This window comes from Mya arenaria, chromosome 4, assembly GCF_026914265.1.
Source record: "Mya arenaria isolate MELC-2E11 chromosome 4, ASM2691426v1".
In the NCBI taxonomy this organism is placed as follows: domain Eukaryota; kingdom Metazoa; phylum Mollusca; class Bivalvia; order Myida; family Myidae; genus Mya; species Mya arenaria.
Genome location: NC_069125.1, coordinates 26,848,977 through 26,875,447, shown reverse-complemented (window position 1 = coordinate 26,875,447; position 26,471 = coordinate 26,848,977). Strand labels below are relative to the sequence as shown.

Sequence of the window (26,471 nt, the reverse complement as noted above, 5' to 3'; positions counted from 1 at the left end):
GCCCCAATTTCTCAAAACATCTTAAGTCTCTTATAACAGGATTAAGCTACGCATGTTATTTTGTTTTCGTACCATTTGTGAACCATTTTTAATAATCAATCTAATAATCTTGATTAACTATTTTATTGAGTTAAATCAAGATTACCCGGTAAAAAAGAAATTTGGCTTATTGAAATAAGCTATTTAAGCTTGTTATGCTAACTGTGTAACAACCACTATTTGGTCTGATTACTGTAAAAGTTATACAATACAAAAATACATGTTTTTTCAGAATTTATTGAATTATTAATGATAATGATAAAATAGTAAATTCTTAATCAAAATACATGAAACGCATGCATGTAATCAAGAAAGTGAGGATTATCACAAATATAAAGGCCAACAAACACGGAATACTGGACTAAAACAGGAATGTTTCACAAACATATAAAACTGGTGGGTGTTGAGAATAAAGCCTTTTGCACCTTCCAAGGTTTTGCCCCACCAGGAGATACACGTGACTTTAAAGCTGCATTTTCACAAATCGACAGTTTTGAACTTTTTTTTATTGTCTCAGAAGCAGCTCATTTTGGCATCAGTGCCTTCAATTCAGATACATATAAAACATACTCACAATAGAACAGATCTCAATGGTTTGGAAAACTGCTGAAAATTTCATTTTTTTTTCATTGGTATTTTATATTAAAGCTAGCCATAAAACATCAATTTTCGAACGTAAATATGAAAAACGCAATCTGCTCTTTTGTCAGCAGTCTTATATTACTGGTTTGCAGACATTTACGCAAAAATTGGCTATTCAAAAATTATAAAAAGTTGTCATCTGTGAGAGTGCAGCTTTAAACAGTGGCTATTCCCTAACTTTTATAAACAGGGATTTTGACAGGTCAAGTGAGACAGCCATCCAGACATGGCCTTGATCACATTCTTACTTCAAAGGATGCCATGGATTTTGGCAGTCTGCAGTGAGACCGCCATCTGGGAAAAAGTATGTTTTACGCCAAAGACCTAATCCAGGTACCTTGTCAAAAGTCCCTGCTCCAGGGGTGGAATTTAGACACGATTGCACTTTGTCATAATCCCCATAGTATGCCTGCCATTGCAAAACATTGTTAGGTGCAAAAGGTTTTTTCACAGAGATAAGGGCCTTTTTATAAATGAGCATGCAACAAATGTGAGGAAACAATTTTGAGTGGCACAATGGTATCATTGTTTCCGAAAGGAAAATAAAACATGAGGTCATAACATGTCTTGTGATGTCAATGTTGAGCTACATGTATGTTGACCACTGGTTAAAAAACACAATAACCAAGACCAGTGTTTAAAATAAGCACATGCCTGGAAGCTCAGCATTGGTAAGTAGCTTTTTGTACATGATTAAATTCTGGATTTTATATATAGTCAAACCCCATTGTCTAAAACTCTTAGGGACTGGCGAAAATACAACATATACCTCAAGCCTCAGAAAATTCTTGCCAAAACAAACTTTTTAGTACAAAAATTTAAAAATGATGGCTGTAAAAGTAGGAAAGTTATGTTCCATTTTCTTGGAATCAAGAAGGTTAAACAGAACTGTACTACTCAACAACAGCGCTAGCAGCAAACACCAAGGACCGTCTGTTCTTGCTTTTTCAGTCACAAATTAGGGGCATAACCCAATAATAACTAAATGCAGAGTTATACCCCTTGTTCCTACTATACATGTGTATATTGTGTCTGGCAAAATTTGTACCAAATTTTATTTCAATACCTTGAATGTATAAAAAGTTATGGCCAAGGTTAGTGTTTGCATAATACTGCAAATTACACCAAGGCTACAAAAATAGCCAGATTAATTCTTTGAAAAACAGATGAGATTAAATTTTTTCTTTGAAAAGATACGCACCCACTAAATAAACAGGTTTAAAAAGCCCACACCTGATTTGTGAATATATTTAATGAAAATATATGTCTACTATAAGATGGTATTACAACAAGAATATACCCTTACAAAAGTGCAAGTATGTTCACCGTGTAACAAGTATTTGAATATCCAATGTCCAATTAGGTCAATTTTGGATTCCCCTGGGGCCATATTACAGAAGCATCATAAGTTGAAATTTTACCTTTTCCTTAAATTCAACCATTTCCTTATCTGTTTCATATTTCACTGGAAGAAAGTGTTGTGTTTATTGTATATTCTGCAATTAGAATATGGAAGTTTTAAAGATGAAATCACCATTTTAAACTCTCTTTTTTCAAGAAATGTAAAAATTCCAAATTTTACAAATTAGTTAAAATGAGTTCAAATTTTCTTAAGATGTTTTGTAATACTGACCCAGGGCCTATTTCAATAAGGGTTATTAGTTATATCTTAAATCTGTATAAACGTCTCAAATGACAAGACAATTTGATTACTTTTATGTTTTCAACTTCGTCACAGATATTTTTATGTTCGTGACTTTGTGTTCATTTTTACCACTGGCTCAAGTTCAATTTACTGATATATGTAGCAAAATAATGAAACTATGACACTACTTTAATTTTATTTTACTGCTAAAATTGACTAACATCTCTATTGAACCCCCCCCCCCCCCCCCAACCACCCACCCCTGATGCCCAACACTAAAATTGAAGGTCTCTTTTGAAATGCGCCCTGGTGACCGAACGCTAAAATTTTGGAATAGTTTGAAAGGGGTTTTTGACCAGTGAAAGAATAATGTAAAAACTATGCATGTCTTTATTACAATCAACATATTTTCACCTTTTCAAGGATAGCAAAATAGGTTGCAAGTGAATTAAGGAATAATAATAATACAACCTGTGGTATCATTATCTATAATGTATTTTTGTCTAATTATCCAACATATTATATATAGTAATCATGAAGCAACACCCGATCAACTGATAACAAAATTTTATGGGGTCACCAGCAATCAGAACTTTATATTATTATAAGGTTCGATAATATTACAAGTATAATCCTTAATATGTTTACTCTGTAATTACACAAGAAGAATAAATAATTTCTTCTTAATTTACTGATTATAATCATAACAAAATGGAATCTTGTCACATGACTTTTCTAGAATCTAGCTACAATAAATATGCTATAAACACTAATTTGAAATAAACAAAACTACAAACAAAAATTGAATTGGTAATTTTCAATATCCTAATATTTTGTTTATTATTTACAATACAAATATTATTTATCATACAACTAAATAATGATTTCTTAAAGAGTTATGTGGATTATGTATGCATAAAACATAAAAATGCAATCAAAGTTTTAAGCAATGCCAAACATATTTAATGCTTCATTTTCAACATATTCAAGCAATATGCAGAAACTGTGTCATGATAGTGGAAAAATTACCGTGGAAAAATTGACTTTCAAAATATTGTTTCTATGAATATACATGAGGAAGGGGAGACAACATTTCTCCCACCTCAGATAAGTAGATCCATTAATTTAACCATGCTAGAAATTCTTATCTTGCCCACGGCGAAGATAAAATGCCCGTATGGAACTTCTTTTAATGGTCACCACATTGTAATTACCTCCCTTATTGAAGACTGTCGTCTGTAGCGCATCATAGAAACCTTGTCTTGTGGCGATATTTAGAACGCAAGTTAATTATTTCACGCTTTGAATTCAAATGTCACCAGAAAACAGATTTCACGCACCTTTCAAGAAATAATGCTTCACCCTTCTAAGAACTATTTAAAGACCGATCAGACCATTTACATACTCTGAACCACTGCGTGAATATCCATGACAACCACGAATTATCGCATGTCCGTACGCAATTAGTTTCACTAAGCACAAAAGAGTTCCAGCAAAAAAATACATTTTTACTTAATTTTGTTTAACTGAGGTGGGAGAAAAATCTACCATAGCCGCTCGGGAAAGATAGGTTCACCCCGATCGGTAAACCTCGTTTCCGCAAAACACCCTGCGCTTGGGTCTTACACTCTCTGCCATGGAAGATACTTATATTCTTCCCATGTTACAAATAAATACTCTTCAATTACCCTATGCTGTCAGCTGTCTCTATAGGCGAGTGGTTTCTGTGACTGTTTTAAAATGTGTAGTGATTCGGAGACCAATTTCAAATCGAGCTTATGCCAGAATACTTTTACTACAGGGAAAACATCAATTTTAGTTTCTGTGCATATTTCCGCATTGGTTTCTTGTTGATCCAATGAAACTGCCTCATTAATTATTCATGATTACAAGATTTTCCTTGCCAAATCGCCTACAGTACACAACGAAACATAGGGCAGTAGTGTATAAGGGGTATTGAAATAATGGAGGTTAACAACGTTGAATCAGTGAATGCCTCTTCACCATATTTTGAGATTCTCATCAAAGATTATGCACAGTTCCTTTTTCCCACTAGTATACATCACAACTGTCCTTTGTTTCACTTAATGCTGAAGAAAAAGAAAAGTTATCTTTGTTTTAAGTCTTCATTCGAAGCAAAATGCTGCCTTCCCACATAGCATTTATGATTTATCACGTGGTATACACACACAGTAGAAACATTTTTAGAAAAGCAATGGTACAATACATTCATGGATAAAATGGCCCCCAAAGGTATTTTGGTAATATTTTTTTAGAATTGTTTAAATCACAACCATTGTAATATTAACAAACCTATATAAATCCCATATAAGGTCTTTAAATTAGTCTTATTTCTATAAAATGCCAGCTAAGTGCAAGACTGTTTTCAATATAGAAATAAAAGGTGTTATAACAGTCTTTCTCTAAGACCTTGATAAAAGTTTTGCCAGTTGAAAATCTAATGTATAAAAGCCATCATTTAAACCACATGTATGAAAAAAAATCAGTCAATAGGCCGATTGTTCAGATCTTTGTTAAAGTTAACAACATGATTACCGAGATCGTTGTTAACTTTTAAACGTGAACTTTTTGATGTTGTGCTAATCTGTTCCAATAAAACAAATACATCTGAAACCATTTTCCTAAATCTTGTCAGAAACACTGCAGATCACAATTGTAACCATTAAACTTCCAGAGCAGATCAGAATTGAAAGTTAACAACGATGACGTAAACATCGTTGTTAACCTTAACAAAGTTCTGGACAATCGGCCAAATGTTAAGTAATAAATTGTGCATTTTACATAATGAACTATGAATGATATCATTGATAAGTGCAAAGCTTTAAAAAATAAAATAAAATACACATAACATTTACGCGTATAAAACCCATTATAAGCAGAACTTAAAGATGTACCAGTGAGTTCCAATACAGAATGTAAATGTACAATGCATCTATGATAAAAAATACTGTTATGTTACTGTCAGAGTGAAAAAGGATATTCAAACAAAGTCTAATTTTATCTACATGTATATTAAAGATACGAATTTCAAGGATTTGATCACAATTATTCCCCCCCCCCAAAAAAAAAGTAATTACTAATCTATAAAATATAAAATAAATGCATTCCTTTACTTAGTAAATATTAAATAACCTTTTAAAATTTAATCTAAGTAACAATAAACTAACAACATTGTGAGCAAACACATATTTTGAAAAAAAAACTTCACAGAATAAAAAATCACTTCAGGACTAGAATATATTGTTTGCTGAAGACAAAATGGGGAACAACTTGAAAACACAACAAATAAATTTTGGAAATGACCTTGACATTTTGGTTTTAACCTTGACACCTAGAAATTGATTGTGACATCAAATATACGTCCTTGACATAAAGTAAAATTCAAATTTGACTGCCAAAGCATTAGTTTAAGCATATTTTATTCAACATAATTATGACATATGATATTCGCAAAGGCATTTACAATTTGAACATATATTGAAATGGATGGAAACGAAAGCATAAACATTAAGTGTTTTTCTCAATATACCAGGAAATGGCCTTTACAGGAAGAAAATGGCCTTGACCTTCAGAATATGACATTGACATTCAGACTATGACCATGACATCAAGTATATGACCAATATACCCAAGTAAGTAGTCTGACTACAAGCATATGACATCCATGACATCCTGGAATTGACCTTGATAATTTGGGGATGACCATGACACATACACAATGTCAGTCATTGACATTAAGGATAAGTCCTTGAAATTTTTGACATGTCATTTTTATTCCAGGAATAAAATTGACATTAAAATTGAGAAAATAAAACTTTAAATTCAGGAAATGTCCTTGACATTCAAATATTGATTAAGACATTTCAAAAATAAACTTTACAATCAGTAAATAGCCTTAAAAGTAACAGTAAACAGTCTTAACACCCAGGAAATGAATTTAACAACAAGGAAACCACCATAACATCAGATTTATATACTAAAGATAAAAAAAAATTGTCCTTGACATCCATAAAAATGACCTTTATATCCAGGACATGTGTATATTATTATGTCATAGAGTTCAGAGTATAACCTCGACATATCATTGAAAGCTGAACTCTGTAGGCCGGTATTGCACTTGTTTCACGAACCTTGGACATGGTCATTTAACAGAGGTTCCAAATTGTCGATGGAAGAGAGGTCGTCATAAGATACAGCACTGAAATGTAAGAAAAAGTTTCTGAATTATGGAATTGTGAGCATGTATGAATATCATAAATGTGTAAATAAATTTGAACACACATATATATATATATATATATATATATATATATATATATATATATATATATATATACATTACATATAAGTCACACAAACGCATAGAACTATATATGCTTAAACCATAAAGGCTTAATAATTCTCATAGGAATTATAAAACTCTTTTGGTATGTGTCAAAGATATGCTGAAAGTTTTTTCTGTTTTACTGGAACTATGATAATGAAAATGTTTCCTAATTTATGACCAGTCTAAAATGACATAGTGTATGATTCTTAGACTTTTATCCTGACTGAAAATTGGTTAAAATGCAGCTTTTTCTGCTGTAAAATGCTTATCCGCCACCATTTTGTTTCCAGCGCACCTGTATATGCCTTTTATTCAACTCACTACCCTAGTTCTACAGAAGGGTCCACAAAACTAAATTATAAAACACCTTTTACTTAACTCACTGCACTTTTTTTTACTACAACAGGTTACATAAAAACGATTTTTATAAACTGTGTCCAAACAGTGAGGGTTTTTTTTGCCTATTCCTTCCAAATTTGAATTTTTTTTTACTTTGGGACAAATACAAAATCATGCTAAAATAGTAAATATACATGTTTTCACTTTAGCTGTAAAAGAGCTAGTTTTTTCAAGATTTTGTTTATTTTAAATAAATTCATTGCTTTTTAGTTCATTCACAGGATCTGTATTCAATTAAGTGGGAAAATATCATGATTTTGGGGGGAAAATGAGCACTTTTTTGCTAAGGGAAACAGCCTTTAGAAGGCAGAAAATAGCACCAAAAAAAAGCATGCTGTTAATATACACACTTCCATTAAGACAATTACAGTATATCCTAGAAACAAAAACATACACCATCTTTTTTCTCCTCCCTTTCCTCTCTCGATCTCTGCTGTCGCCGAGGCAGGTTTTGGGCAGGTGGGCGTTGTCCTTGGCGACGTCCACTCTCTGCAGCAGCAGCAGCAGCAGCAGCAGCCCTTTGCTCTTCCTCAGCCTGGAGGTGCTTTGCAAGCTCTTCACTGAAAGGCAGGGTTGGCATTAGTTATATTTTAGGGATGTGATTGACCTAGCAGCTGAAGGGCTGTAACCATTTTGGCAAGGGATCAAGCAAAATTGGCTTTTTAGAATCCTCTTTAATGCTCTCCTGTTTCAAATTTGATACAAACTGAACTGGAGTGTCTATTCTAAGAGCACATTATTTTATAACCTAACAACCCTTTTTAAAAAACACTTTTTTTTAATGTTTTTTGGTTTTGTTCTTTTGGGGGGATGGGGTGTTCCTGATGCCATTAGCTCTGCGGATATCCACAAATCCACAGACAACTGACATCCCTGTGTAGTATGTTAAAATTTAGCTAAATAACAAAAAGATTACACTGAGATAATTTTGATTTTATGACTAAAATCAACTGAGATCTTAATTGAAACGCCCCCAAGGCCCCTATTTTCCAAGCAATCTTGGACTTTTATAACAGAATCAAGCTAAGCTCACTTTTTTGATATGGTATAATTTGAGTAACTTTCTCCATTTGAAGAGTTTGGAGACTTTCAAGGGACACAACTTTAAAGATAATCAGGATAAACTATGTTTTAGTGAATGGTATCAGGTTTCAGCAAGTAATTTGACTAGTGAAACATGAAACTTAAACCTAAACGCTTAAACCTGTAATGCTTAATTCTTTAACGCTTATACCCGTTACACTAAAACCTGTTACACTAAAACCTGTTACACTTAAGCCTGTAATACTGAAACCTGTTATGCTTAAACCTGTAAGGCTTAAATCAGTTATTCTTAAACCTGTAATGCTTAAACCTGTTATGCTTAAACCTGTCAGCTTAACCCTGTTACGCTTAAACCAGTTATGCTTAAACCTGAAACGCTTAAGACATTCCGAGAAAATGGGTCCTGCAGGAGATCAACAAACACAAAGAAAACATTTATGAACACCTTATCATATCATTACCAGCAATACTTACTCTGAGAGGTGCGGAGCTGGGTTGGTCCAGCCTTGCTGTTGGGGTTGCTCTGAACTCTGTTGCTCCTGCTGCAGGGATAAAGCCACCAGATAACTGAAAAAACAACAACATAAGAACTTCAACTTACATCCAAAATGCATTATAATATGATGGATTTTAGCCAAAGAGTTAAGCGTGGGTGCTGCACCCTGTCCTTTTTTGGTAGCACCATTCTGCCCTCATGGAGATCAGCACGGGCACCCTTCAGCCTTCACAGAATTAAAGATTATTAAGTATTTCTTTTGTTTTGATTAAAACTAGGGATGCAAACGAATATTCGAATATTCGATCAAATGTTTGGTATTCGAATGTCAAAATCGGTATTCGAATACTCGATGTTTAGTTGTTGAATAAATATAAGAATAGATGTTTTGCCTACAACTCCGTTGTTGTGTTTAAAATTTGTTTGTCTTGTTTTTACAATGATTGTCCCATAAAACCAGAGGTGTGAATGTGATGACAATACACTATACACGCGTCATTTGTCATTTAGGGACATATATATCGTAGGGTACTATAAAAAGTCCCCATAGTTAGCTGTAAGACAAATGACACAAAAATCTAATTATTTTCGGTAAATTTAAATGCCACTACCAATTAAGGAATTAATTAGTTTCCGAGTTGGTTTGGTTTTTCCATAGTTTTTTTTAGTAGAGGTCAATCCCAGAACGAGGCTGTTTGTCCTAAGGAAAGATCCCCCATTGGCGTATAACGCCATTTGACCAGAAATCCATCTAAGTTCACGTTGTTTACAAATATGAAGGCAGAGGAATATAAAAAAACATTCTTTGTTCATAATGTATTAATTTTTGTCTCACTGAAATGACGAATTTCAGAGGCTCATTTGGTGAAATTTAGGGTCCGCCGTGCGTAGTGGTTACGACAAAGTAGAACTAAAATGACCCGGCTATTACTTTAGCAAATATTATAATAGTTTACTACATATTTCAAAAGATGTAGTTTGGTAATCGAATATTCGAATATTCGTTCGAAAGAATTACCGAATAATCGAAAATCAATTTTGCCATCAATTTTGCCATTCGTTTGCATCCCTAATTAAAACTGATCATATGATTTATAAATGTGTCTTGATAAACAAGAACACTGCGAAGCAAACGCCAAAGCTCATGTTGGTTGTATTATTAAGTAAAAAAGGGGCTATTATTGAAGTCTAAATTATTGGCCTTGCTATTAATGTACATTTGCACATTATCTCTGGCAACATGGCAACATGTGTAACAGTTTCATTTAAACATCTTAAACGGCATTAGAGGAATAGTCAAGATAAAAGTTTATGCACAATGATATGATGATACCAACACCACGGCTAGGACAATATCTTATTTTGTCTTCGAAAAACTAAAAACATTGGAACAATACTCATTTACCGGTAATTAAACAGACTAGCTGTCCCAGTCTATGTTGAACCCAGGCATTCCTCCACTTCCTCTTTTAACCAACTCCCCAAACTTACTCCCGCTGTATTAACATAAGTAGACTTACTCCTGATCAATCTGCTCTTCACTATTGAAAGGAACATTGGAAGGGTCCATCTTCAGCGGAGGGGGTTCAGGCTTGGTGAATGTATGGAAGTTGGAGTCCACAAAATGGCAGTCGCCGTCCACATTTCCCAATGTTTCCCACACGACATTGCTCTCATGCAGAAAACCTTGGTCTGTCACAAGTTGTAGCAACTCTTCCTGAAAAGTAAGAAAGAGGTCATGAAGCAAAAATGTGTATAAAAGCTGAATTTTTAATCGGAAATTCCTAATTGATGAACAATTCATTTTAATTGGATTCTTAAACCTGTCCGACAAACTTTGAAAATTTTCATCAGTAAGTTAATGTTATAGGATATTTCAAATTGAGGTTTGTGGAAATTTCAAAACTTATAGCAATCTGTCAGATTGCACTATTGGTGGCCTGAATGAGTAACCTTCGGATATATGTCTATTGTTTAGTTAGGTTAAAAGAAAAAGGTATTTAGCCACCCTGGGATGATGAGCTTCATCATGCACATAGTCTGGCCAACCTCCATTTAAATGGGGCTGGCCCATATTTCTGCCTGGCCAACCTCAATTTAAACGGTGCTGGCCCATAATTCTGCCTGGCCAACCCCCATTTATACGGGGCTGGCCCATATTTCTGCCTGGCCATCCTCCATTTATACGGGGCTGGCCCATATTTCTGCCTGGCCAACCTCCTTTTATATGGGGGCTGGCCCATATTTCTGCCTGGCCAACTTCCATTTAAACGGGGCTGGCCCATATTTCTGCCTGGCCAACTTCCATTTAAACGGGGCTGGCCCATATTTCTGCCTGGCCAACCTCCATTTATACGGGGCTGGCCCATATTTCTGCCTGGCCAACCTCCATTTAAACGGGGCTGGCCCTGTTTTTCTGCCTGGCCAACCTCCATTTAAACGGGGCTGGCCTATATTTCTGCCTGGCCAACCACCATTTAAACGGGGCTGGCCCATATTTCTGCCTGGCCAACCAACATTTAAACGGGGCTGGCCCATATTTCTGCCTGGCCAACCTCCATTTAAACGGTGCTGGCCCATAATTCTGCCTGGCCAACCACCATTTGAACGGGGCTGGCCCATACTTCTGCCTGGCCAACCTCCATTTAAACGGGGCTGGCCCATAATTCTGCCTGGCCAACCGCCATTTAAACGTGGATGGCCCATATTTCTGCCTGGCCAAACACCATTTAAACAGGGCTGGCTTATAATTCTGCCTGGCCAACCACCATTTAAACAGGGCTGGCCTATATTTCTGCCTGGCCAACCACCATTTAAACGGGGCTGGCCCATATTTCTGCCTGGCCAACCAACATTTAAACCCCTTTTTTAGCTCTAGACTTTTCTTTGGCTGTACACGAGGGTTAATTACTCCCTTTTAGGTTTCCAAGTTTCTTTTTAAAGCTACAATCTCACAGTTTTGACAGTTTTTTTTAAAAACATTGTCTCAGAATCAACTTATTTTGGCATAAAGGCCTTCAATTCAGTCATATCAGATAACTCACAATAGAGCAGCTCTCAATTGTTTGGAAAACTGAGGAGTATATAATTTTTCATTAAAAGATTAGTAATGCCTTTAGCCATTAAACATCAAATTTCGGACGTACATGTATCTATGAAAAACTGCCATCTGATCTTTTGTCAGCAGTTTTATCTCACTGGTTTCGGCATATTTACGAATAAATGGCTAATTCCAAGACAAAATTAAACGGCAAAACAGTCATTCTGTGAGCTGCATTAAACACACCCGGAGATACAGCCAATAGGTGCAGGCAGACCAGAGACATGTAAACTCTAAAACCACCTAGTTTGGTAAATGTTTACATTATTGGTACTTCTTGTCAGATTGCAACACAAAAGATCATATGTTTCTTTTAAATTTTTCATTTCCTTGTTTAAAGCTGCACTCACACATATTGAACGCTTTGACATCTTTTTTAATTTTTGTCTTGGAACAAGCCAATTTTTGCGAAAATGCATAGAAACCAGTTATATAAGTCCAGTGCCAAAAAATTAGAACATTTTTATATTTAAGTTCAAAAATTAATGTTTTATGCATTTTTCTTAAACCGTTAGCAACAGTCTACACCATTAAATATTAATTTTCAAATGAAATATGAAAATCTGCGATCTATTGTCAGCAATCTTTTATCATCGGATTGCAGATATTTACGCAAAAATTTGCTCTTTCCAAGACAAAAAATAAAAAGTTGTCAAAACGTTCAATCTGTGAGAGTGCAGCTTTAATAGGACAGCGATACGTGTGGGCATACATATCAGCAATTGTCAATAGGTTTGTGTCAGGATTTCCCCTGTTGTCACTTAGGCCAAAAAAAAAAAAAATCGTTTGGTTAGGGTTACATCCTTTTAAAAAATGGGTAGGGTAGGTAAGCTATTGTTTTTTATTTATTTATTTTATTAGGCTTTATATAAGGCTTTTTTTATTATTTATTTTTGTACCAACTGACTATAATAACAGTAAAGTAGGCGCCTATTTTGTAGGCAGGGTCAGGTAACCAGAACCAAATGTATTTTTTTAAGGCCTTACAACCAAGATTTGCATCTTAGCAAGCTTTAACTCAATGGTTAACTTCCTTATATATATCATCGACAACAACATGACATATATACGAGTACTAAGTGTTCCAAGTACTTCATTATTTGGCCAAAATAAATAAACTGTTTGTTTCCAATGTCACTGCCCCAAAAAATAAATATGGTAAGTAGGTCATGATATTTTTTATTATTAGGTAAAAATGTGTCTGAATATCATTGTTACATTTTCAAACAGTGCCATTTGATCTGGATAAATGTTAACAACAGCACTCTATAGAAACAATACATTCAAGCCTCTTTCTGAATCAAGCAAGTTCTAACAAAATGATGTACCAAAAAGAGAAAAACAAAATAGTGTCTGAAAAAAATTCGGATGGTAAAAAAAATAAGGTCCGTAATGTCAAATATTTGGGGTCGGGTGAACATAATTGGGGGTAGGTCGGAAAACCAGAAACACACATTTTTTTGGTTTCACCGTGTTATTTCGACACATGAAAGTCAATAGATGAAGAAGAGATAATGTTATTAGGAAAATGTGTAATCATTAGTTGAATTTAAATTTCGAGGAATCGTTACAATGTAAAAAAGATATGGAATACTGGTTAATCTGTGCTTTTATTGTAGGAGCCATATTTGAAACAGGTTTGTCAACTGAGATTCAGTTATTTTTAAATAACTTCTTCATGCCTTTTGAAGTATGCATGGTTATGTTCATTTAATGTAATTCACTACCGGTACCTATTAAACTTTTCAGATAAGGAAATAATCTGAGGCATAGTTTTGATGTTACATACATGTAGTTAAGAACTGATGGGCCATCTTATCTATTATCATCGAGAGTATTAAAAAAAAAACATATAACAAAAACTGAGACTTTCATTTGATGTTCATCTTTCTTTCATTAAGTTATTAGTTACTGCACCCACAATCTGAACAATCCAAGTCATTAAAATTATAAAATGAACCCGAGCCCATTCGTATGAGTGTATAATTCAAATAATGAGGGTTAGTGATTGATGTTACTGTTTTGTACCACGTTGTCATGCAATGACAACATTCAACATCCAATAACTCCTATGTTGTGAAAGTGCAAAGCGTTATAATGTACCTGCATGACAGTTATTGAATGGTTGAGCTCAACCTACTTGTTATTGAATGGACATGGGTGTTATTGTACAGATGAAAACAAATGAAGCACTTTTCCCAACACATGGTACATATTTCAGCGAGATGTTCAGGCAGTGGTGGAAGATGTTATAGTGGCAGTCAATTGGAATGTGAGCAGGTCTGGACAAACCTTTGGAATGCCGAGTACGAAAGGAAATACACTGTCGTCTGCCAGTGAGTGACAAAATGGACTTCATGCCTAAATAATACTGTTTTTAGAAAAATTTACTTTGGAGAATTATGGAGATTGTTTATCGGTGTTCTCACAAAAAATCAAACAATTTGTATTTGTGTATTTTGCTATTTCAGGCACTTCACAGAGGTGCACAAATGCACAATGTCTCACCAGAAAAGCTGCCCATTTACGAAACTAGAACTAGAGCTATATGAGAAAGACATTGTGCAGTATTACGTGAACAAGCCACACAGCTGCCCACTCATTGGTGGAAGTAGGTTATAAAAAGCATGTACTTAACAGTAAATTTTATTGCAATTAATTAACAGAGCTACAGATTATGAGGTTTGGGTAATCATTGGTGTTTATGCGCAAAGCAGGGTAAAAGGGGCAAAGACGCCTTTTGAAGTTGTTTTCAAAGTAATCATCAGAGCTACAGACAAGTGTCATTATTGGCAGCATTTGGCATTAATACCCTTTAAAATGCACCAATTACGATATAAACTCAATCACCTTTTATAGCTGCACTCTCACAGAATGATCTACCATTTTTACAACCTTTTTATTTTTTGTCTTGGAAAGAGCAAATTTTGCGTATAATCTGCAAACCAGTGATATAAAAAATCAGATCGTAGATTTTCATATTTCCATTTGAAAATTAATGTTTTATGGCTTAAACCGTTAATAACAGTTAATAACGGTTTAAGAAAAATGCACAAAACATCAATTTTTGAACTTAAATATAAAAATCTGCGATCTAATTTTTTATCAGCACTCATGTATAATATGGAATATCGCAAAAATTGGCTAGTTCCAAGACAAAAAATAAAAAAGTTGTCAAAATGTTCAATCTGTGAGAGTGCAGCTTTAAATCAGTACAAATAAAAATTGTTATAAGGGCATACTGTTACTATGGTCAACAGATAAATAGATAAAGGGGCAATCTGGCACAATCATGCGGGAAAGGGTTATTTTCACGAACAAGCAATATTTTGGAGCTTTTTAAACTGTATCGACTTTGTGGCTGGGTAGCTTTTTATTAAAAAAAAGCATTTAAATGGAAATGCTACATGTATTTTAATTGTTACCCTATTTTTCTTTTTTTAAAATATGACTATGTACAATATGACAAAAATGCAGTTTTTTGTATTTTCTAAAGAGCTGAAAGTCAATGTTTTCTGTCATTTTTTCTTCAGATATTGAGTATCGTGGAACCTACGGAGATGATGACACAGAAAAATCAGCCAGTCATCGTGCAACTGGCGCCCACTCACTCTGGACTTTGTTTAGTGTTTCTCTTTGTGTTTTGTTAGTGTTGCTTTAAATTCTTGAATGTTGAGATGCTCATGTAATGAGTTTGTTACAATAAATATTTATCACTTGTTCATTCTTTTTTAAAGGGGATCTAATTGTCAATTCTGAAAAATAGCCAAGGGCGAGGGTCTGTTTGTGTATGAGGTATTCATGCCCAAAGCAGATTTAAAGAGTAAAGATGCCCGTTTAAAATTGTTTCCCAACTCATTTACAGAGCTACAGATAGGCGTCATTATGGCAGTAAAAAAGTGCACAAATTAAGGTATAAAAATATTTGTTTGTATCAGTACAAATACAAATTGTTTCATGAGTGTACTATTACTACTATCAATAAACAACTATTTTGGGAAGAACTGTTTTCAATCAATCGAAGATGGCTGCGAAACCGATGCACTCCTGCAGTGATTTCCCTTGTCGAGCATTGTGTGTTTTTAATATGCAAAGGGGAGTTAGTGCTGTTCTGTGTTTTAATCGATTAAGTTCTGTGTTTGGGATGAATTTTGGGATGAAATTCCCTTGTTGGAAGCATGAAAGGTCATCATGACCTCATCATGTATACCAAGATTGAAGACTTTACACCAAGATGTTGATTTCACATAAAGTCAGTAAAAAGCTATTGATCTGTAAAGAAAGCGCCCACATTTTTTCTAGCCCATATTCTTTTTAAAAAGATCACCATCACCTTGAAATTGAACTCCTAAATCATTAGGGTTTCTCTACTGGCCATGACCAATGTGTATACCAAGTTTGAAGACTCTAAAACAAGTAATTAAAAAGTAATTGATCGGAACCAAAAGTATGATGCTGTGGACAATAAAAGACGATGCTGCCGGATAAAGTTACAATGTATCCCAATATGTCTTCCATGCTTGCAGACAACACAAAAAGACATTTGAAACCTGAAATGTCTAACATTGTATCAACCTATCCGGTATCTCAATCATGTTCCTACCTAAGCCAGAGTTATTGGTCTTGCTGTACATGTATATTTGACTGTGAATTGCTGTCACTTCCATCTCATTTCACATATGGCACTTAAACACAATTTAAGTCGTGATAGCGTCACAGCAAGCTCAAGCCATAATGATATGATAATGCAGCCAATGGGCACGGGCAGACCTTGATAAACTCACATAAACGAGGCCCCAATTTTATCGAAACTTTTTAAGCTTAAAATGGTTTAAATTGCTTATTTCAATTAGCCAAAATACATACTGAAAATGGATATTGATGAATGTAAAATGGTTTATTCAGATAATCATAGAGATTATTCCTACATAATTTCTAAAAATTCTTGAAAAAGTAAACATAACTCAATTTATATAACAACAAAAAAGTGAGATTAGCTTAATCCTTGTAATAAGGACTTAAGTTTCGGGATTTGGGGCCTGAAAAACATGCTGTATCTGAATCTGTTCTGTTGCATTTGCATCTGTGTTTCATTTGAATACCTTGAAAGATTTTAGAGTAATATTCAAGTTTAAAACTTTTGAACAAAACCGCCACCATCACCAAGGCTATAACAATATTTTTATCAGTAGTTTTCCCACCTTTGTCCTGTAGAGGGTAGTGAAGTGGTTGTTTCGGAAGAGGACGACTAGATCATCATTTTTCAGCTGGGTGGCAAGTTCACTGAGACCATGGTAGGTGAGCTGGGAGGCTGAATTCTCGAGAAAGCTCTCTGCTACCAAGGCTGAAAATAAGAACACACTCAAATAAATAAATGAAATTCAATGTAAAGATACACTGTATACCTGTAGATGCTTAAGTCTGTAAAAATTTGTTTTGCTTCAAGCACAGCTAACAGAACCTACTAATCATCTATTTAACATATTTTTTAATCAGATTAGAGTTTTTTTTCTACAAGTATGTTAGCTTGAAATGAGTGCTTATGCAGATACATGTATATAACATGGTACAAAGCCGATCCAATCCCACATCCCGTCTGTGGTGAGTCATGGACCCCACCAATCACAAGTCATTGACCCTGCCCATCACCATTGAGGGACCCTCTTTATCCTGAGTAAGGGGTCCCGCCCATCACCAGTCATTGACCCTGCCCATCACCATTGAGGGACCCTCTTTATTCTGAGTAAGGGATCCCGCCCATCACAAGTCATTGACCCTGCCCATCACCATTGAGGGACCCTCTTTATCCTGAGTAAGGGATCCCGCCCATCACAAGTCATGAACAAAACCCATCCCCAGTCATGGACCCTGCCAACATGAGTTGGGACCCAGCCCATGGCAGTATAAAACAGATTCAGCTTACATGACTAGGGTTTAGCTTTAAAATTATAGGAGGGTGTTGCACCATGCCCTATTATGGCAGCACCTCTCTAGCTTTAAAGAGACATGTCAGCATATGCACCCTTCTGCATTCTTAGAATTGAATGTTTCAGATTATCAAATAGTCCTTATTTCTTTTTTGTTTTGAAAGCTTATTACATGATTATACATACATACAAACTTATATATCTGGCAGTTGACCGCTAAAACAAATTCAATTAAACACATCTTTAATATTTTTTGTCAAATATATAATATTTCAATTATTCAAAGCTTAAAATAATGTGCTGTTTTCCTCCTGAATTAGCATGTCCTTTTTTTTAAGAACCCTACCCTTTTTAAAAACATGGATAAAACCCTAAATAATGGCTTTACATGTACCTCAATTTTCTATCGTTAAAAAAGAAATAAAAGATAAAACTTTGGGAGACAAGACAAACATATCATCCACACACCCTGACTAACAAGCTCTGGTTGGTCTGAAGACTTGAGGTTGATGATTCTCTCCACAAGCTGATTGTAACTGTATTTCCCAACAGCCTCGCTCTCAGACTTGTTTTGGGGGTCGACCAGCCAGCCGTGGAAGAGGGCGATTTGAAGCAGGTCGAATATGATACACTCCTGAGTGTACTCAAAGTCTCGCACGCTGAAAGTATTGTTCACTGTCATAAGCAAGGATTCAGTTTTTTATAATCTGTACAACATGTACATGCAAAATTATATTTACTGGTACATTAGGTTTTAGCTAGAGGGGGTTATAGGAGGGTGCAGCACCCTGTCCTTTTTTTGGAAGCACCCTTCTGCCCTCATGGAAACCAGAATGTGCATCAAATAACTAAATTCTTAAGATTATCAATTATTTCTTTTGTTTTGATTCAAAACAGTTCCTATTTTCTTTTCTCTGTTACTGAAAATGGCGAGGTCAAAATCGGTCCAGACTGGCAAATTGTCGAATTAAGAAGCATGGACACATTTTGAACCAAACGCCAGTTAATTTGAGAATAGAGAGTATGGATTTCCCAGTTTAAGAATGCCAAGATAAGCTTGCAGAAGATGACATGTCAGACATTCCAGGGTGCCCTATTAGGAAAGTGAGAACAGTGACATATAACAGTTGTGCCCTTTTTAGAAAAACTAGAACTCCGCGAGTCGGATGTGTCGCCTGACGAATTATTTACTGTCAACATTATAGCTGTTAGATTGGCATTTTATTCATTTATAGACAATGATGTTGCCATTTAACTTTCAAGTGTAGGTGGCATTTGAACCCTCAATCAGATATACCTACAGAATAAGTTTCAGGTTGAAACCTCCTATAGTTTACGAGATATGCCACGGACAAAACCTAAGCAAGAAAATTAACAAAGGGCAATAACTCTAAAAATATGGCAGCAAGAGTAACGGTTCTTGTGCACTGCACTTGCCCTCAATGAGATCTATCTAGCTATGAAGTTTCAAGTTGATACCTCTTATATTCTTCAAGATATGCCCCGGACAAAACTTTAAGCATGAAAATTAACAAAGGGCAATAACTTTAAAACTAAGAAAGCAAGAGTTACTGTTATTGTGCACTGCACTTGCCCTCAATGAGATCTATCTAGCTATGAAGTTTCAAGTAGATACCTCTTATATTCTTCAAGATATGCCCCGGACAAAACTTTAAGCATGAAAATTAACAAAGGGCAATAACTTTAAAACTAAGAAAGCAAGAGTTACTGTTATTGTGCACTGCACTTGCCCTCAATGAGATCTATCTAGCTATGAAGTTTCAAGTAGATACCTCTTATATTCTTTAAGATATGCCCCGGACAAAACTTTAAGCATGAAAATTAACAAAGGGCAATAATTTTAAAACTAAGAAAGCAAGAGTTACTGTTATTGTGCACTGCACTTGCCCTCAATGAGATCTATCTACATATGAAGTTTCAAGTTGATAACTCTTATATTGTACAAGATATGCCCCGGACAAAACTTTAAGCATGAAAAATAACAAAGGGCAATAACTCTAAAAATATGGAAGCAAGAGCAACAATTCTTGTACACTGCACTTGCCCTCAATTAGATCTATATACATATGAAGTTTCAAGTTGATACCACTAATAGTTTAGGAGATATACCCCGGACAAGCGAAAATGGGACACGGAAGCCGCCGCCGCCGCCGCCGCCGCCGCTGCCGCCACCGCCGACAAAAGTAACCCCTATATGTCGTCTTTTCAGGCGACACAATAAAACCATGCAAACAGCTTGTCAATCCTAAAGGAAATACTAATAGATTTTTATTGATGGGTGCTGGAAGAGAAAACCCACATTTCTTTTACATTCCCTACGTCAAATGGCACATTTTTGTGCATTTATAGAAGAAAAAACACCAGGTGATAAAAATAAGGGATTAATAATTATACTATTAAAGTCAAGTATAAATGTCAGCATTCAAAATTACCCAGTAAATTTCACATTGACATCTAGCCCAGTCTGAAGCTTGTACATGACCTCCATGGCATCCCCCATGTTCTGCTCAAAGTTAAGTCGCGATGGAGTTGACACGCCCTGAAAAATTGCTGTAGCCTTTGAAATTTATTGTGAAAATTATTACTTAACATTTAAAACATGCAGCAATATTTGTCACTATAAAATACTGAATTATGGTCAGTACAAGTACATTATGAAGGTATACACTTAAAGTTGTATAATGTAGGTTGTTGCAATTATTTTTTACTTTAATGATCAAAACAAAAAAGCATATGATTTAAATATGTACAGATACAAATTATTAGCCTTTATAAAAACAACAGCTACATGGCCACAAATTCTTCAGTTAAAAAGTGCCAATATATCGCCAGTATTTTCTTATCTCTATACCTTATCTGTATACAAATGGTATTTTTTTTTTTATTTTTTTTTTTGATCATTAAAGTCAAATGGTTAAACATGATAATGCACTGAAATAAAAAATAAATGTTTTTGCATCAACCCATATTGTGCGCCTTTAAAGGGGCTGTACTCCGTATGATGAAATAGCAGAAAAAAAGAAAACTGTCAAAAACTGACATAAACTTGGTTTTGATGTGTACAATGCATTGAAACTTACTTACTGAAGTACCACACAGTTTATAATTAATTCATGTTTTGCAGTTTTTTCGTATTTTTCCATTTTAAAAGATTACTAGGTATGTCTACATAGTAGAATTCATTCCTTATGCGTGATTGGCTAGTCAATGTTATCACATGATAAGTAAGGTATATAGCTGAAATATTCCAAGCCTTTAGAGCAAGCCTTTGTAGCACAGTGGATACGACGCTTGCCTCCAATTTTGGCAACACCGGTTCGAAACCCGGTCTCTGGCCTGATTTTATTTTTACATTTTTGTATTTTTTTTTACAATTATGATATCAAAGAGTAAAACTTTTTATTAAATAATTGTCCTGAGATTCGTTACAAAAAAACAACTCTTTTGGTGCCAATCTGGTGTACAGTCCCTTTAAAAGTATTTTCAATAAATGGGTTGTATGCATAATTGATAATCACCTCCTCTCCTGGAACATTCTGAAGAACACAGTCACCAAGGTGGGTCATGAGCTGGTTGACTGAGATAACCTCAGTCTGCAGAGGAAGGCTAATACGCTTTTGTAGCAAGAGAACATTTATAATGGCAAGGAGGGGACATGGCCCATTCTCATTTTGAGTGATAATTGGCAGTTTGTTATTCTTAAAGGAGATCCATTTCACATGATATATACTCTCTTGCATGTTGTTCGAAGCTCCAGCACCCTGTAAATGATCATTTTCCTTTGGAACATCGGCAACAGCACCTCCTTCTTTTGATGGTAATTCAACATTAAGGTCTATTGATGGTTCCTCTTTGAAAGGGGATTTTTGCTGATCACCTTTTTCATCAGGAATGTCATCACTTGTGTTTTCATGCTGTTTTGAGTCAGTATTGTTGTCATTTATGGCAATAAGTGGTTTCTCATTCGCAGTTTCCATTTGCTTTTCTTCATCACTGTCAATAAAGGCATCTTCCGGGAAATCATCAACTGGGGTATCACTTGAACTCCCTTCTGAGTCTTCAGAGTTATCGTTTTGATTATCCACTGAAGGTTCATTTTTCACTGAAAAAAAATACAAGTTGTGCAATAATGTCTGTAATTATTTGGCCAATTAAAAGTTCATTTTGCCTACTAACAATGAAATATTAAAAACAAGGATTAATAAATACTTTGATTGCCTTTTAACATCTTTTGCACATTTCATTATATATAAGAACCATTTACCATTTTTGACTGATTGCCTGATCAGCATCAACAGGCTGGGTGATTCATGAATATGTCAATAGGTTTGTTAAATAAAAGGTTTGAAACAAGTTGAACACAACAGCACTACTCAACTGAGTTCCGATTTGTCACTGTTGAAAATAGACACCAGTATTGAATTCCAGAATGGTGGTGGAGCCATTTGATAGGGAAAAAATAGCATTGTTTTGGCAAAAAGGTGGAAATGACAACATTATATGGTAACATTTCCCACCACCATTCTGGAATTCAATATTGGTGTCTATTTTCAACAGTGTCAAATCAGAACTTAGTTGAGTCGTGTTGTTGCGCAAAGAGGTGACACATATGGCGTAATAAACATGATAGATGACGACTGTCAAAAGTTGTTTTATAAAATATTCAAGATTTATTCATTGATTGCAACATAATTAATAATTATATATAATTGATATAAATAGAAAAAGTACGAAAAATATATTTCCAATGAATTTTTATGTAATATACAATATCGCCTAATTGGACAAGTTTCACCAGCCTGTTATCTTTTGCCCAGCTATTACACTAACCACTAGTCCAAATAATTGTACGTTGACGGATTTTTTTTAGATTTTTGATATGGCAAATCCTTCGTGTACAAATTGCTTAGTATCAAAAGTGGGTAGTTGTTCCGATCAGGATTTCGGGTTAAAGCATATTATAGCGTCTATAAAATATAAAAACAAGAAATATTACCAGATAATGTTATTTTATATTAGTTCCGTACATAAAAAATAAATATCAAACTTCTAATTATGAGTTTGACGGCTTTTCTTCATTTCATTCTGTCAAAACATAACAATATATACATGAAGGGCACCTGCAAGGCTTCAGGGCACAGTTTTAAATCGCTCGGAACATTTCGGCCATGTTACGACTGTATTGAGTTGTTCCCCTTCACATAATTGTTGTTTGTGTCAGTCAACTTTCATTTTATTGGAAAGGTAAACAACTTGTTTTTATGCATTAAATGCTTGTTTAGTGCAAAATAACATTTCACTTCCATGGTAAAATATGAAAATTACTCTTTATGATCAATTTCAACAATAAAATACTTAACTTAAAACATTTTTTTTAAAACACCCCCGTTTTTTGCACATTCCCGTTTAGACGTTATGGATTGGAAGAATCCCGTATAACATGTCTATCATTTTAGACTACACTAACCACCTGATCTAGCAGTCACCATTAAAACCAGGTTCCAGACGCTCCTATTGAATCTTTACAGAAACTTAAATTAACAGTTATTATAAAAGCTTTTGGCCAACCTTCAGTTGTTTCCGTTTCATCATTTCTGACATCGGGAGGGGTAATATTTTCTCTAGCCTGTCCTACGTCTTTCGAGTCAATTCTAGGCTCTGTGGTGTCTTGATTTGTTTGAGATATACTTTTACCATCCCCTTCCATCATGGAAATGCTGTATTTCTACGACAGCTTTAAAGAATTAAGGGTTTAAGTAGAATTTACGCATAAAATCTGCTCAGATTCTGTCTAGAAGGCCATTTTGTTTACAAAAATAACGCTTCCATATAGTTTTCGGTTACATATCACTATGAGTAATTACAGTCCAAACGGAAAGATTGAAACGGTTTCCAAAACTCATGCAAATCGAGGTGTGTCATCTTTATGGACTAAATTATAGTCAACTCAACTCAACTCAACTCAACTCAACTCAACATCTTTATTTCCCCCATGGCTGGAGATATTCATGGTATATACAAACATTTATAGACATAGAACGTATATAATATATGTATAATAATAGTACAGTTGAAAATTATTGCGTATTGGTGTCAAAATATTTATACAAACATTGCAGGATATAGCTTCATATCTAAGTATAAATAAAAAGCTTATATTCTACATGCAAATAAGATTAGTCTATTTGACTTCCATGATAGTATAGTTGTATGTGATTCGCCGCTTGGATGCAAAAATCTTGTCAAAACGAAATACAAGAGATTTGCAGCAGCGAGTTATAGGATACATATTTTTTGTTTACGTTAGAAAGATAACATGAGCATAGATTAATTGATAAGAATAATCCATAAATTGCCTAGCAGTTTTATATGAAAAATGTCACTATGTTGCATGGTCGTTCCCGCCTAGACGAAACAGCACATTGTAGAGCTTGGATTTTACTAACGAAAGGTTAGTAAAGGTATCTGTTTAAACAGCGTGTAATAAATTTAAAACATAATTTCAAAAAATCGACGTGTTGATCGATTTCCAGTAGTGGCTCGATTGGGGCCCCTAAAACCTTTAAGCACCAGGTAAGGCTGTCAAGAGAAAAAAGAGTGTCACAAAAGTCGTGGTTGAAAGCTTCTTTTAGTTGGTTTGTAAAGTTTGCTTTTTCGAATAGTGTAGCTTTACATTCACACAGAACATGTGTCAGTTCTTCCTGGTATATCCTGTCACATTTAATGCAGGTTCTTGTCGCAAGCACAGCTGATCTGCACCATAGTTTTGCTATTAATCTAAGAGTCTCCCTGAATACACTTTTTCTTGAAACAGAGTATATTATAGAAGGCGAGACTACAGGGTGGAGGATTCGAAACAATATAAAGTCACAGTCATTTGCGGTGCGATTTTCCCAGCAGTTGAGTTCTAGTAATTTGACTGAGTTATTAACAATCCTTTTCCATGTTGTTTTGGGTGGTAATTGAAATGACACGGTAAGGTACTCATTAAGTAAAAATTGCAAATTGTACTTTGTGAGTATTCTGCATATGTCCGGGATAAAACCAAGTTTAACAGAGTAATTGTCTTCCAAATACATACAATATTTCCTGATGAAAATCTCTTTCGTTATACAATGTTGAGGCAAACTTAAAATTTTATACAAAAACATCAGTTTGCGTTTATCGATCTGGCTACAAAGGCGGTTAAGTCCGAGCATGGATTCCGACATATCAGATCTAACTTGGGAGGGAAAACCTTGCACTTTCTTTGCCACAAAGTGTTGAAATCGATCGATTGTTTTTGTGTCATTTACGGTCATGTTGTTCCATAATTCAGAGCCGTAAAGTGCTATCGGGACAATAATCTTTTGGTAAAAGCTGCATGAAACGAGAGGGCCTACTCCGAACGGATGGACACCCTGCCCGACCATAGAGAATAGGGCATTTTTCGCTTTTTGAATGCGTTGTGTTATGCGTCCGTGCAGTTTTAAGTTTGAATCCTGCAGTATACCTAGATGAGTAGTGGATGTGACTTGTTGGATGATACGCTCACCGTACATGATAAGGATTTGGGGGACGCTGCGGCGTGGTGAAAATACTATTACATCAGATTTGTTGACATTCATTTCTATGTTCCAACGTTGGCAATACGAGTAGACTATATCGACCATACACTGGAGGTCGTAGGGACAGAAAGCGACGAGTGATATGTCGTCTGCAAATGCGGGACTTCCGGAATTCACAGACAGAAGTTGTGCCCCATGACGGCAACTGGAGAGATGTCGTAATAACGCGTCTATATACACCAGGTAGTAGAAAGTGGAGAGTACCCCACCTTGTCTGACGCCACGTACGACGTCGAAGGCGTCTGACGTTAAGCCTTGACCGACGCGGATAATACATCTGAGGGATTTATATGAGGATTGGATAATCCGTAGGGGTTTACCTTTGATACCAAGTCTACCTAGTTTAAGTAAGAGTGCTTGGTGTCGGACAGTATCGAAGGCAGCCTTTTGATCTAGGCATGCTACGTACGCGTGACTACCATTGTCAACAGCGTGGTAAATCATTTCCTGGAGGTTAAATGCGGCTGTCAAGCAGCTGAGACCCTTTAGAAACCCGTTTTGTTGGGGACTAGGAAATAGTGACTTGTGTAGTAAAGGGTTGGCGTATATTCTGTTGGCCAAGAGCTTTTCAAAGATTTTACAAAAACAAGGTATAAGAGATATTGGTCTATAGCTTGATGGATCTCGCTTATCTTTACCTTTGCCTTTGTAAATTGGAACCAATACGCTTGTTTTCCATGCGCTTGGAGTTGACTCGTGCTTAATTACAGCATTGAATAAGAATGTGAACGCTCTAGTTATTACTGGCCCACCTAGTAATACATGCTCGTTCAGTATACCATCGTGACCAGGGCTTTTGTGTTTGGCGAGTGCCTGTGTGACCTTTTGTATTTCTTCCGGTGTGAAGGGAAGTGTGATAAAGTGGGAAAGGTCTCGATTTTCACTATTTACGTTCAGAAAGCTATTTAGTTCGGCCTCGTCACGGTAAGCGAGGGTATCTTGACTATTTGGACAGCTAAAGACGTTAGAGAAGTGGTGCATAAATCCTTCTGAAACCTTTTCGTTAGTGAATGGGGTTTCTCTATAGATAATCTCTGAGCAGACGTTTGACTTTTGGGGATTTTTTGACCGAAGGAGTTTCCAGAACAGCTTGTAGTCCAACTCTGCCGTTTTGTTAAGCTCGTCTAAGTATGAATTTTCGTGAGCTTCAATAGCTTCACGCTGTATTTTTCTAAACCTAGTTTTCGCTTGCTTGTATTGTGT

General features: G+C 35.4%; 2 protein-coding genes across 3 annotated transcripts; one reads left to right on the top strand and one right to left on the bottom strand.

Annotated features, from left to right (window-relative positions):
* Positions 1–2,698: 2,698 nt before the first annotated feature.
* LOC128231782 (ubiquitin carboxyl-terminal hydrolase MINDY-2-like) lies at positions 2,699–23,465 on the bottom strand. 2 transcript variants are annotated; one of them, XR_008260439.1, is made up of 10 exons: positions 23,230–23,465; positions 21,180–21,763; positions 20,094–20,200; positions 18,109–18,299; positions 16,915–17,057; positions 10,134–10,330; positions 8,592–8,684; positions 7,468–7,633; positions 6,478–6,545; positions 2,699–4,416 (listed from the first exon to the last, which is right to left on the bottom strand). XR_008260439.1 is itself a non-coding variant. In XM_052944975.1 (9 exons), exons 1-9 carry the CDS (start codon positions 23,369–23,371, stop codon positions 6,531–6,533), a joined length of 1,638 nt encoding a protein of 545 aa, XP_052800935.1. In that variant the 5' UTR covers positions 23,372–23,465; the 3' UTR covers positions 2,699–6,530. The 2 variants fall into 2 exon arrangements, 1 of the variants encoding a protein (XP_052800935.1); XM_052944975.1 differs by having other exon boundaries at positions 2,699–6,545.
* Positions 13,193–15,432, top strand: LOC128231783 (uncharacterized). Its single transcript, XM_052944976.1, has 4 exons — positions 13,193–13,350; positions 13,935–14,049; positions 14,185–14,324; positions 15,247–15,432. The coding sequence occupies exons 1-4, from the start codon at positions 13,299–13,301 to the stop codon at positions 15,372–15,374; spliced, it is 435 nt and encodes a 144-aa protein (XP_052800936.1). The 5' UTR covers positions 13,193–13,298; the 3' UTR covers positions 15,375–15,432.
* Positions 23,466–26,471: the final 3,006 nt, after the last annotated feature.

Excerpts from the sequence above, each read along its gene's own strand:
- LOC128231783 (XM_052944976.1), top strand. The coding sequence starts at position 13,299 with ATGGAATACTGGTTAATCTGTGCTTTTATTGTAGGAGCCATATTTGAA. Across the intron at positions 13,351-13,934 it reads AGGAGCCATATTTGAAACAG|CGAGATGTTCAGGCAGTGGT; the intron begins GTTTGTCAACTG and ends TACATATTTCAG. Across the intron at positions 14,325-15,246 it reads CTGCCCACTCATTGGTGGAA|ATATTGAGTATCGTGGAACC; the intron begins GTAGGTTATAAA and ends TTTTTTCTTCAG.
- LOC128231782 (XM_052944975.1), bottom strand. The coding sequence starts at position 23,371 with ATGATGGAAGGGGATGGTAAAAGTATATCTCAAACAAATCAAGACACC. Across the intron at positions 10,331-16,914 it reads CTACCCTCTACAGGACAAAG|GAAGAGTTGCTACAACTTGT; the intron begins GTGGGAAAACTA and ends CTTACTTTTCAG. Across the intron at positions 7,634-8,591 it reads CCAGCTCCGCACCTCTCAGA|TGAAGAGCTTGCAAAGCACC; the intron begins GTAAGTATTGCT and ends CCTGCCTTTCAG.